Below are 12389 nucleotides of genomic sequence, written 5' to 3'. Positions count from 1 at the left end.
TATACCATGTAAGGCAATGGTTAAACTAACATTTCACCAGCTGGCTGCCAACAATGCATTCCATTATGGATCTTCTACCATATGTAACAGTTGGCAACAAACCTTGTGAGGGCATTTGTCCTTTTTTTTTTTTTTTTTTTTTTTTTTTTTTTTTTTTTTTTTTTTTTTTTTTTTTTTTTTTTTTTTTTTTTTTAAGAACACTTGCAGTTCATACATATTCTAGTTGTCCTTTTTGGCATTCTTGGTTTTTGTAGGCATTTTGTTGTTTTGGTAAAATCTAGCACATATAAGTGATATAATTGATACATTGTGTTTGTAATTGTGATCAAATCACTTTAAAGCCAAGCTTATCTTTTATCTGTGGTTTGTTATTTTGTCCACCTGTACATTTCAGTCTGTCTATAGCAGCTATTCCACCATGTATTCCACCAAGACTAGTTTATTTTATACTAAAAAGTATACTACTGTAGTATATCATAGTAGTGTTTTAAAGGCATCTGTGGCTTACTTTTTACATCTACTATGTTTATTTATTTATTTTTTTCTATTTTTCCCCACTTTTCCCCCCAATTCATGTCCAATTACCCTGATTGCATCCTCTATACTGATTCGACCCCTTCACCGCTGACTGAGGATGCCTCTCAGTACAGACTGCATTTTTCACCTGCACGAGTCGAGTTCATACACTAACGAGCACTGTGTATGGTGGTCCACATCCCCATCAGCATTATTTTTCAGCCCTGCGCAGGCGCCATCAGTCAGCCAGCAGGGGCTGCAGTTGCACCAGTTATGAGGACCTATGATCTGACTTCTTTTACCCTCTAACCCTGAACAATAGCCAATCGTTGTTCATGCTGCCACCCAGCCCAGTCTGAAAGGCAGAGCTGAGATTGGATATGATGTATTCGAAACCCCAACTCTGGTGCGCTAGTGTACTGTACTGCTGCGCCACCTGAGCAGCCTACATCTACTATGTTTATTAACTACAGTAGTAGCAGAGTTATAGGGGTATATGTGAAAGCTGACAGTACAGCTTTCATATCACATCCAAAGCTTTAGAGGAAGAATGTCAATGCCTCTGAACTTTGGTTTACCTTGGAGTACTTTGGATGGCAGAAAAGACAAACCCTAACTTCTCACTTGAAGCACAGATAACCAAACTGAAGTGTTGTTTGCTTGGAGGAGTTAAAGGTATAAAAGGAAAAGGACAGCTAGTCTTGGTCATTTGGTCACAACAAGCCACTTTTCGAAATGTATTTCATTATTTATTTTATTTATGCACATATCAGTCACTTATGGCAATTATTAAATACAATTAGTGATGTCTAGTGATGCTCCTTTAGCTATGACCATTTTTATAGTGAAAAATGAAAAGGCCTACAGTTGCTACTAGCCTGTAAGATTCCTGTCTGTGTTTTACAAGTTAGCTCAAGGACCTGCTTACACTCTTCATTGCCCTTACTGCAGATCACATCATCTTTGTGTGATATTCTTCATTATGGACATTGGCGTGACCCCGAGGCGGCACAACCCAGTGGACAGTATCTGCCGCAAACTTCAGACTATTCAGCGCCGTGACCGGGAGCCTAACTCGCCCTTCCAGATCCCCAAGCTTCAATCCAACAGCTATGACAGCCCACACACAGGCCTGCGTCGCAACCTGGACACCATTCTAAAGAAGCGTAAAGGAGACTCTCAGCATGATGTTACAGCCTTCATGCTCAGTCCCGGTGGCTCCCGTGGCCCCAGTGCCGCCCCAAACATTCCAATCACCCCACTTACACCTGTCAACGCTACGTACACCAGCACACTGGGGACTTTGGCAGAGAGGGGCAGCACTGTGCCTAAGCAAAGCCGACCCTGGCAGCTAAGCTGTTCCACGCCTGCTGTCCACAACAGTGACAATCAATTTAGCTTTACCCCAGGAGAGAAGGAGAGGGGCAAGGGGCCAGCACATGGCCTGCTGTCCTACAATCTTAACTTTTACTCTTCAGATGCCTCCAACATATTGGATAGTGAGCTGCCTTATCCAGCCCTAGTTGTAAAGAGGCTCTCAATGGGAGACAATGGTATGTGATCTGGCATTGGGTTTTTCAGTAATGCATCTCCCAAAATGCCTAAAGTATGTGATTAGTGCTGAAGTTTTCTGTGTTCTGTTAGGTACTTCAGCTCCATCAGAATTAAAGAAAGAGAGCATGGCAGAGGTTAGTCTGATTTGTGAAGAGGACCTGCTGGACTCCATTTTTCAGGCTTGTGACACACAGTGCAGAGGTGCTAAACCACACACACCGCACCATCACCACTGCATACGTTACGCTGTATGGCCAAAACTGTATGGACACCGCTTCTAATTATTGATTTATTATAGTGTTTCAGCTGCACTAAGTCCTAATGTGTATAAAGGAATTAACTGCTGTATTTTTAGGCACTCATTCGGGTTCTTAGATGAGCCCATGATTGTTAAGGGTAATCACAAGATTTGCAAGGTCAGAGAATGTAATATGTAGTGGAATTGACATCAGCTAACAACTGACTAGTAAGACTGGTTGGTTTAGATTAGCTTGCAGTGGTCTATTATTTAGTCAAATAATTTTAAGTTTATTTGGTCAAAAAATACACCAAATGCTTCTTAAATATTGATTTTCAATTAGTAAGCCTGATTAATGGCAAATAAAAAACCTTTTATACTGTGTGAAATGTATTAAACATCTACTATTTAGTGCCAGTCGAGAAATGGCACGTCTAACCAAATCATATCAACAGCTAATAACTGATGCATCAAATGGTTGCTTGCCTACTGACTATGTCTTAGCAGTGAGGCCTAGCGCACGTATGCCAATTCGGATTAAAAAAAGTGTAACCAGGTAGAATTTAAAAAATGTTGGAAGGGGGCAAATAGCCAAGTGGTCACCCAGTGAACATCTGTGTAATGTTAGTGAGAAGAAATGTTTTTTTATGAATTAGGTAGGATACCTGTTTAATCTTGTTTTGTGGCAGCTTCAGTCATGGTTTGAGTCATCACTAAGTTGTCATTAATAAATGCTTGTGGATAAAGTAGCTTTAGTTATGTAAGATTTATGCAAAAAAAGATGAGTTTCTAATCCTAAATCATAGCAGTAGTATCTGTGTAAAGGTTTTTAACAGCCTTTTACCCCAGTCATCTTCTCCTAAAGCAGCAGTTGCAGGCAAATTTAAAAAAAAAATTTATTGTAACACCCTTGGACTTAGGATTTCATAATATTCTCCATGTGTGTGTATGTGTAAATATACATATTGCACCTGAATACAATTATTATTGCTTTATTTTGTTGTATTATTTTGGCATAACCAACCATTAATGAAAACCTCCTTTATTACTTATTTTATACTTCTGTCTAACTTTGTGGATACTTGACTAAAACACATAATAAGTATAGATATTGCTCACAGGGTCTTTTTCTTTAAAACTCTTTTATTTCAGCAGTAGCCTAGTGGGTAGAGCTTTGGGCTATCAGTCAGAACAATGTCAGTTCAGATCCAGGCTCTGCTGTGCAGCCACTCAAGACCCTTAACCCTGTCTTCTACAGGTGTGCCGTACAATGGCTGACCCTGTGCTCTGACCCCAGCTTCCAAACAAGCTGGGATATGCAGAAAAATAATTTCATTCAAAATATTCATTCAAATAATTTCACACACACACATACACACTAAGATTGGATCAGATTAGTGAGAGAGAGCAGGTAATTGGAAGGGAAGCATTCTGTTTTTTGCAGGGAAAGTCTATGTATCACACATTGTGGATTATCTGCGACACACGACGAGTCGTAGTTCTGAGGACAGTGGACTGGAGGAGCTCTGTAATATGCTGGACCCTGAACAGAAGGACATCTCTATTGACTTGGACACCTACCATGCTATCATGAAGGAGTGGATAGAGGACTGTCGCAATCAGGTGTATGTACACAGCATCCACCAACAACCTTACACAGTAAACAGTGGTAAAGTCTACTTTTTTTGTCAAATTTGTTTGTCCACACATTCTCTATTGTGGACAGATCAGGGCTGCAGGCAGGGCAGTTTAGTACCTGTACCATCTTCATTCACAGTGAATTTGTGAATGTAACTTTGTGTTGTAGTGCTTGACAGAAGTTTTGCCAAGATAATTAACTGCTGTTGTGGTTATATCGACTATTGATGAATGACTGTTCTTGATGCAGTGCTGTCTGAGAGATTGGCGATCACAGGTGTTCAGCTTAGGCTTGTGCCCTTGCCCTTTTCACACTCAAATTTCTTGAATTGTTTAATGATATTATGCACTGTAAATGGGGAAATATGCAAATCTACGGAAGCGTATTGCTGCCACACAGATAAAAAAAAAGCAGTCAGTATGTCGTTATAACGAGAAAAGGATGTCGTCATAACGAGAAAAGGATGTCGTTAAAATGAGAAAAGTTCATTACCTCAAATGCTGCATAGCTGACGGAAGCGTATCTGCTGATGGAGAGACAGAGTGCAGACATGCGTGATGCTGTAGCTTGTGTAACCTTGCAGCTTGTCGTGCCGATCAAGATTCTCCTTTAGGAGCAACAATGTCTAAACTTAGTTTAATATTCAACATTTGTCTGACATTTGGCATTCCGAAGTAAATAAGTGGTTGAAAAAACACCTAAGACCTTCTTATTTTATGATTTCTTACATGAATGAAAATAGTCAACATACTACAAAAACAAGTTTATGTTAATTTTAAGATTACGTCTATTTATCTAAAGAAAGTTTATAATGAAACCGTTTATCCAGCTCCCACTTCATCTAACGAGTTAGGGATCGTCATAAAACTAACGGTGAAACGTAGGAGACATGCACTTATCCAGACAAATAAATCCATTTAAATCTTGTAATGATTTGATGAATTAATGTCAAACAATTTTTACACAAACACATCAATGTTTCTTACCTACTACACAAACCTTATTTTTTGAAATAACATAGTATTTATTTTACATTACATTTAAATAAAGATCAATAAATCTGTAATACATTTATATTTCAAATATACAAATTATATTTCCAAAAATACAAATCATACAAGATTTAAATGGATTTATTTGTCTGGATAAATTGTTGACTATTTTCATGTAAGAAATCATAAAATAAGAAGGTCTTAGGTGTTTTTTTCAACCACTTATTTACTTCGGAAAGCCGAATGTCAGACAAATGTTGAATATTAAACTAAGTTTAGACATTGTTGCTCCTAAAGGAGAATCTTGATCGGCACGACAAGCTGCAAGGTTACACAAGCTACAGCATCATGCATGTCTGCACTCTGTCTCTCCATCAGCAGATACGCTTCCGTCAGCTATGCAGCATTTAAGGTAATGAACTTTTCTCGTTTTAACCACATCCTTTTCTCGTTTTAAAGACATCCTTTTCTTGTTATAACGACAGCCTTTTCTCGTTATAACGACAGCCTTTTCTCGTTATAACGACAGCCTTTTCTCGTTATAACGACATACTGTACTTTCTTGTTATAACGACAGCCTTTTCTCGTTATGACGACATACTGACTGCTTTTTTTTTTAATCTGTGTGGCAGCAATACGCTTCCGTACAAATCCCTTTCAATCCGTCAACCCATATTTGCACTTCAAAGGCTTTTTGTGGATGCTGCTTTTGTACCAAATCATGATTACAGTCACCTATTGGCATCATCTGTATAGGGGCGGCATGGTGGCTCGGTTCAATTCCCAGGTGGAGTGGTCTGGATCCTTTCTGTGTGGAGTTTGCATGTTCTCCCCAAATCTGTGTATTTTCTTTGGATTCCAGGTTGGAATAACACCATGTACCATGGAAACCTAAAAGAAATCTACAAGGACAATTTTTACAGGACACTTTAGGCATTAGGAATCACTTATGAATTTTCTACAATAATTGTTTGAGTTTTCCCTCTCGTTGTGGAATAATTCATGGTTATATGATGTACATTGGTTCACATTATACTAACACAATCTCAAATGATTTTTATATTTTTCCCTCAGGAAGGATGATAAAGACAGCTTGACTCCAGAATCAGTCAAACTGCCAGGTAGTCTATCAGGTGATTCTACTTTTAAACAACTAAAATGTACTAAAATGATTTCATTATATTTCATGATGTCCTTTTAGATGTTAGCAGACTAGCATCAATGTGTTGCTGATTTGTTTTATTTCTCCTATCTTTCCCTTTAGCAAAAAGATCAATGTTGTTAAACATGACCTCGGGCAGCCTGGAGGCTTTTGGAGGAGAGGCATCCAGAGCTGAGCTGTATGTATAAATGTGTATAATATACACTTACAAAGCACTTTATTAGGTACACTACTACACCTAGCATACAGATTAATCTCACTGGAATGATAACTTACTTGTAGTCCATCTGTTACCCTGTACACTCCCCTGTAGTCATTGCAGTGCTGATAATGGTCCACCACCCAAGCATCATCTGGGCAGTCGGGGTCCTTTTGATTGTAGGGGGTGACAGAGTGAACAGAGCAACAGATGGACAACAGTCAGTAATTGTTTACCCACAAACTTCATTTAAATGCTAAGTGTAGTGTATAAATAAACAATTTACACCAACTTTCTACTTTGTTACAATACTCTTTGTCTGAAATTTGGTGCAAATAGCCCTAGCGTTTGGTAGTTTTGCAGTCACAATAATATGTTTTATGTTGAAGAGGGTTAAATGTTTGCAGCTGCATCTCGACACAGGACATTTAGAGTTCTTTTAGAATGACTGTTTAGGGATGTAATGATACACTCTACCCACGATGCGAAGCGGTTTACGATACTGGGTTCACGATACAATTTTTCCCCCTTTCCCCAAATGAAATTGAAGACAAATTATGACAAAGTTTTCTTTTATTATTTATCTTTAAAAAAATAATAATAAAATATTGTATTTGTTCTTATGTTTTATTTACCTAAATAATGAATGCCCTTTTATTTTTAAAGTAGGTACAAACTATGCAAAACAATGCTGCACATTTCACTTTTTGTGTAAAAAAAACTGAAATTAAATTTTAAAACAAATCCCACATTAAATAAATGAATGAATAATACAAATAAAAAAGTATCCTCGCATAAAATAATTTGGCTGGAAAACTCTGAACCTGGCAATCCTGTAGTGACGTCAACCAGGCGAGGTGAATAGCGCCAGTGCCCTCTGCTGTTTAAAGTGAATATCGATTCATTGTCTTGTGGTGCATCATTACATTCCTATGACTGTTTGGCTAAATGAACCATCCTAGAGTTAGTCAAGGTTGTGCCAAGCTCCTTTCGTTTTAGAATAATTTGATGAGCTACAGCTAGTAACTATTTTGACAGTGCATCTGTTTGTTAGCTTTACCTTCTAAAATGGTCAGTGAGTATATGTTGTAACTTGTACATTTAAACCACAACAATATCCAGTTCATAGGTGTGTGTGTGTGTGTTAATTGTGTATTATAATATTTTTGTTATAGTTGTATTTCTTGCTTTACAGGGAAACATCTGATTTGGTGTTCTGTGTAGCTGACTTGCAGTTTAATAACCAGAAACTGCAGGAACATGTCAGAAAGCTGAAGCAGGCTGTAGAAACAATGGAGGAGACCAATCAAAAACTTATTGAAGAAAATGAAGAGCTTAAAAATCAGGCCAAAATGTAGTGTATCATTTTTTATTTTTATGATTTTTTTTTTTCTTCAGACGCTTTATTCTAGTAGTTCTGTTTCATTTTCTTTAAAATGTACAAAATAGTTAATGTGTGTTTTCATTCTAGTGATAACATTATGTAAAGCTTGATTCATATGCCAGTGTATGACTATAATAGTCAAATTTATTTTTGTCCTATTAGTGTCCACATAATTTACACCAAGTACTGTATAAGTTTGCATTTAATTCTCACGTTTTTGTTCTTTCTGCATTTGCTCTGCAGGGGGCAGCAGCTACTTCAAAAGGAGCTCATGTTGAAAGAGGAGGTAGAGGAGATGAAACTGACTTTGAGCTCTTCAGAAGAGAACAAAGCACGAGCCACAGCTCAGAGCAAACTCATGGTGAGAGTCTGAACAATAATATAATGCAGCTCCTGTACACTGAAACTGACTTGTAATTATAACTTGTGCTGTCCAAATAGGTCTGCATGACTTATAACTTTCATGTTATGAGTTATTGCCTCATCGTTACTGACCCACCTCCATGCCTGACCATTGTGTTAGTATTCTTCTGCTTATAAGATTAGGTTTTCTTGCACCAGACAAATCGCTGATCCATTTGGCCGAACGGTTCCACTTTTGATTTGTTATTAAATAGAACAGTGTCTCAGAACTCTGTGGGTTTGTAGAAATTCTTTCTGGCATATTCCTGTTGACCCTTCCTGTGCTTGCTGGTCATTGTGGAGTCCTGAAATAATGAGGACTTCATTTTAAAGCTTATTCCAGCTCTGCAGAAAGGTTTAGTGATATCACTATTCTCTTTGGTAGCTTGAATATTTCAGATTGTAATGTGTGTACGTGTACGTGTACATGTACATGTATGCATGTATGTATATATAAATAGTGTTTGGTCAGCAAACGTTTGCTTTTGTTTCTAAACAGGAAAGAGAGAATCAAACTCTAATAACAAAGATTTCTTCTCTGCAGGATGAGGTATGATTCTTGTTCATTTTTACAAACTACTTTATCCTGGTCAGGGCTTTGTTGGGTCCCTTGCCATCTGGAAACCTTAAGTCATGGGCCTTTATTGGCTTGGGCACCAATCCACCGTAGGGCACACACAGTTGTTTCAGTCATAACTAGTAGTTTAAAGTAGTCAGTTTACCTTATGCATTCATTTGGAGACATACATTTATGGGAAAACAAGCTGTACACTATGTGCTGTATGGAATAATTTATTAGGTAGTTACTGGTTACACAGGGAGGTTGTAGCCTAGCGGTTAAGGTAATAGACAAGTAAGGAGAAGGTCACTGGTTCAAACCCCACCATTGCCAGTTTGCCACTGTCAGGTCCTTGAACAAGACCCTTAACCCTCAATTGCTTAGACTGTATACTGCAAGTCGCTTCGGATAAAAAGTGTCTGCTAAATCCCGAAAATGTAATTCTTGCTCTTCTTTAGCATCTAATTACTGTCTCATCTTTAATTTTACTCTCTCTATCTATTCCTACCTTGCATAATAATGAAGAACCTCAAAGTCTCAAAAGTGGTGGATGAGCTTCAGAAGAAGATGAAGGTGCTATATGAACTCAACACCGACCTGCAGGTGACCTCTTTTAAACTTGAATTAAACTTACAAACTTAGAATGTGTTGTAAAATGACAAGCTTAAAAGCTTTATTAGTCAAAGCTGTGCCATTTTTCCTACTGATGTCTCTGCTTATTTCCTGTCAGGCTCAAACACTTTCATTTGATGCTGTCATTTCTGAAAAGGATAGACTGATACAAGAGGTAAACCAAACTGTGTAAAGCATGATTTTTAAATAATTATTTGAATTCAGCTGGATCATTATATATTTTTTATATTTTTACAGATAAGAGTAGATGCATTGCATTCTGGGTGGCACATTTGATTTTTTAAATTTTTTATATACTGTACACCCACATTTTTTATTTTACATTTTATTAATAACAATATCTGACCGAAGTGTAATCAGAATGCCATGTAAATAGATGGGTAAATGCTTTCTAAAGATTAGTAATACCTGAAAGAGACCGTTTGTAATGCAATTCCATTCATTTTACAAAAAATCTTTTCAAGGTTATTAAAAAAATAATATGCTAGAAATCTCAGTAGTTATCAAGTAGTGTAGATTTTACTCAGCAAATGACAATCCAATCATTATCCATTAGACAATTTTTATTGGTCTTTAGATCTATTTTATTTTGAATTTGTTTTTAAATTATTTTCATTCTGAGACATTGCACCCATATTTCTTACAACTGTATAGGTTTGACGTACTGTATTAAAACAACACAAAATAGATTGATAGATTTTATGGATTTACTTTGTTTTAGCAGCATAAATATATTAACTGTACAGACTACCATAAAACACTGATTCCCTCCAAACAGCCTTGGTGTCTAATAGTGTTTTTGTTTCTGTTGTACTTTAATGTATCTCTTTCAGAAAACCAATCAGATTGATGAGTTGAAGGCTGCTATTCTGGAGTACTCATCAATAACAGAAGTAAAGCTTACACTCCTTTTTTTGTTGCTTTTTTCTCAACCCACCTTCTTGTGTTTGGTGTAACCTGCAATGTGTGGTTGATGTTGACAGTTGCTGAGAGCAGAGAAGAGCAAGTTGGAAAACCAGATGCAGATGCTACAGCCTGATGTTGCCATGTAAGTGTGTTCTTAGATTTATGCACATTTTATTAAATGCCATCTTGGTTCGGCTAAATAATGATGATCCTAATCAGGATGAAGCAGTTACTGAAGGTGAATGAATTAATATAAGCATTTAATGGATTTAGCATACTATTTACATTAGTGTTTTGTATCAGTTACACCAATCATTGACCAATTTTCCACTCATGTTGTAATAAAGGTTTTTTTAAAAATAAATGTTTACGTTATATATTTGTCACATTTGTTTAGAATTAAAATGTCTCTTGTCATTCAAAATATAACACAAATAAAACAAAAATATAGTTTTTAAATGTTTAATTTTATTTTTGTTAATTCAAGATTTAACAGGCTAATACACTAGCTCACCAGCGCTGAGTTTCTGAGCTCCAGGGTTCGAATCTTTGCTCTGCTACCGGTCGGCTGGGTGCTTTCTAGCAGGCACAATTGGATAGTGCCTGCAGCAGACAAAATTGGCTTCCAGTCTGTTTGGTAGGAAAGACCGAACTAAGGGGTTGTGTTATCAATGCTGTGTAAGAACCTTGGTTGCCCACGTCGCCTGTACAGAAAGTGGTGGATAACAGAGATCTGGGCATGGCTCTCCATACGTGAAGCTGATTTCATGTACAAATCCAACTAAGTATGGGTGAATAAGAAGTGATGGACTGTGCACATTTGGGAGGGAGTGTGTGTTACTTAAGCAGTGATTGGCTATGCTAAATTGGTAGAAAAAGGGGGTAAAATGCATAAAAAGATAATAAAAAAACATCCATTTATGCAACTTCCATATTGAATAAATCAACCAACTGATTACATTTAATAATGTGGTCACTCACTTAGTGTAGCTCTCTGTAAGCAGTACGGTTCTGTGTGGGAACCCAACACTGGCAGGTGATAAGAAACAGCCGCAGATTGGACTTGTCAGGGGTAGGGTGATCTGACTAAGGAATTGGAAATGACTAAATTCTGCAAGGACACGTGAAAAACGTTTGTTTGCTTGCAGTTGGTGGCACATGAATATAAGCTGGGGGGGGGTGATTACTTTTCACAGGTGTTATGTAAATATTGAATTACCTTAACGTTTTGTGTTTTGTCTTGAAACTCAGTGTGTAATAAGATCTGATACCATTTATTGTGACATGCATAAATAAAGATAAATTAGAAGAGGGCAAGTAAAGGCACTGTCCAGTAAGTAAAAAAAACAAAATCTGTGTGTGTTACTGTCTGTAGGTCTGGTCTCTCCCTCTCTGTGGCATACAGACTGAATCAGACAGGTTCAGGTTCTCTGGAGACAGAGTTGGCCCTGGCACAGCAGAATCCTGTAGAGGTTTGTACATGCGCAAAAGCAAGAGTTTCTTTATCGTTTGTTGCCTGGGTGTTGTTATAGTTGAATCACACTCTTATAGTGTGGCACTATACAAGCTGTAGCCTAGTGGTTAGGGTACTGGACTAGTAATCAGAAGGTTGCTGGTTCAAGCCCCACAACTGCCAGGTTGCTGCTGTTGGGTCTCTGAGCAAGGCCCTTTAACCCTTAATTGCTCAGATTGTACATACTGTAACAGTACTGTAAGTCGCTTTGGATAAAGGCGTCTGCTAAATGCTGAAAATGTAAATGTATAGTTAAATAACACTCAATTGCACTTACTCAGTGTTTGCACTGTAGTTAAAACAGTTGCAATACAACTGCTTATCTAATCATTTTCATTTCTTTTTTGCATAAAATCTGACAGTTTGCTAACTTATGCATTGTGTGTAGGGTGCAGAGCATTTGTCTTCCGTCTCATTTGCCTCGCCCTTGGATGAGACACTGGATCGTGAGGTTCTGTTTCTGCTCCAAGGTCCAACACCTGAGCAGATGTCACTGGAGTTCAAACTTTTGATTAACAGACTGGTAACTAAATCAAACCATTTGCAACATACATCAGTCTTATGTACAGCTAAATTGTTTTTTTCTCATTTGAAAATTGTGTAAGCCTGGAATTCCAAATAATTATTTCACTGGCATTATAAGGCCAGTGAAATAATTAAATAAAGTTAGAAACAAAAACAGACATTTGAGA

The 12389-nt window shown here is 37.4% G+C and overlaps 1 protein-coding gene across 1 annotated transcript in view; it reads left to right on the top strand.

The window, feature by feature from the left end:
• Positions 1-1498: 1498 nt before the first annotated feature.
• The window catches only part of lrmp (lymphoid-restricted membrane protein), a 38410-nt gene continuing 27519 nt past the window's right edge, over positions 1499-12389 (top strand). The window contains exons 1-14 of the mRNA XM_062995524.1: positions 1499-2069; positions 2161-2271; positions 3753-3933; positions 6014-6072; positions 6204-6279; positions 7496-7654; positions 7928-8045; positions 8586-8636; positions 9171-9248; positions 9376-9432; positions 10112-10171; positions 10262-10326; positions 11560-11656; positions 12086-12220. Coding sequence (XP_062851594.1) covers positions 1499-2069; positions 2161-2271; positions 3753-3933; positions 6014-6072; positions 6204-6279; positions 7496-7654; positions 7928-8045; positions 8586-8636; positions 9171-9248; positions 9376-9432; positions 10112-10171; positions 10262-10326; positions 11560-11656; positions 12086-12220 — 1818 coding nt within the window. The remainder of the gene's footprint in view (positions 2070-2160; positions 2272-3752; positions 3934-6013; positions 6073-6203; positions 6280-7495; positions 7655-7927; positions 8046-8585; positions 8637-9170; positions 9249-9375; positions 9433-10111; positions 10172-10261; positions 10327-11559; positions 11657-12085; positions 12221-12389) is intronic.

This window comes from Trichomycterus rosablanca, chromosome 1 (genome assembly GCF_030014385.1).
Source record: "Trichomycterus rosablanca isolate fTriRos1 chromosome 1, fTriRos1.hap1, whole genome shotgun sequence".
NCBI classification, from domain to species: domain Eukaryota; kingdom Metazoa; phylum Chordata; class Actinopteri; order Siluriformes; family Trichomycteridae; genus Trichomycterus; species Trichomycterus rosablanca.
The sequence above is the reverse complement of the archived record's forward strand: the minus strand, read 5'-3'. Positions and strand labels throughout refer to the sequence as shown.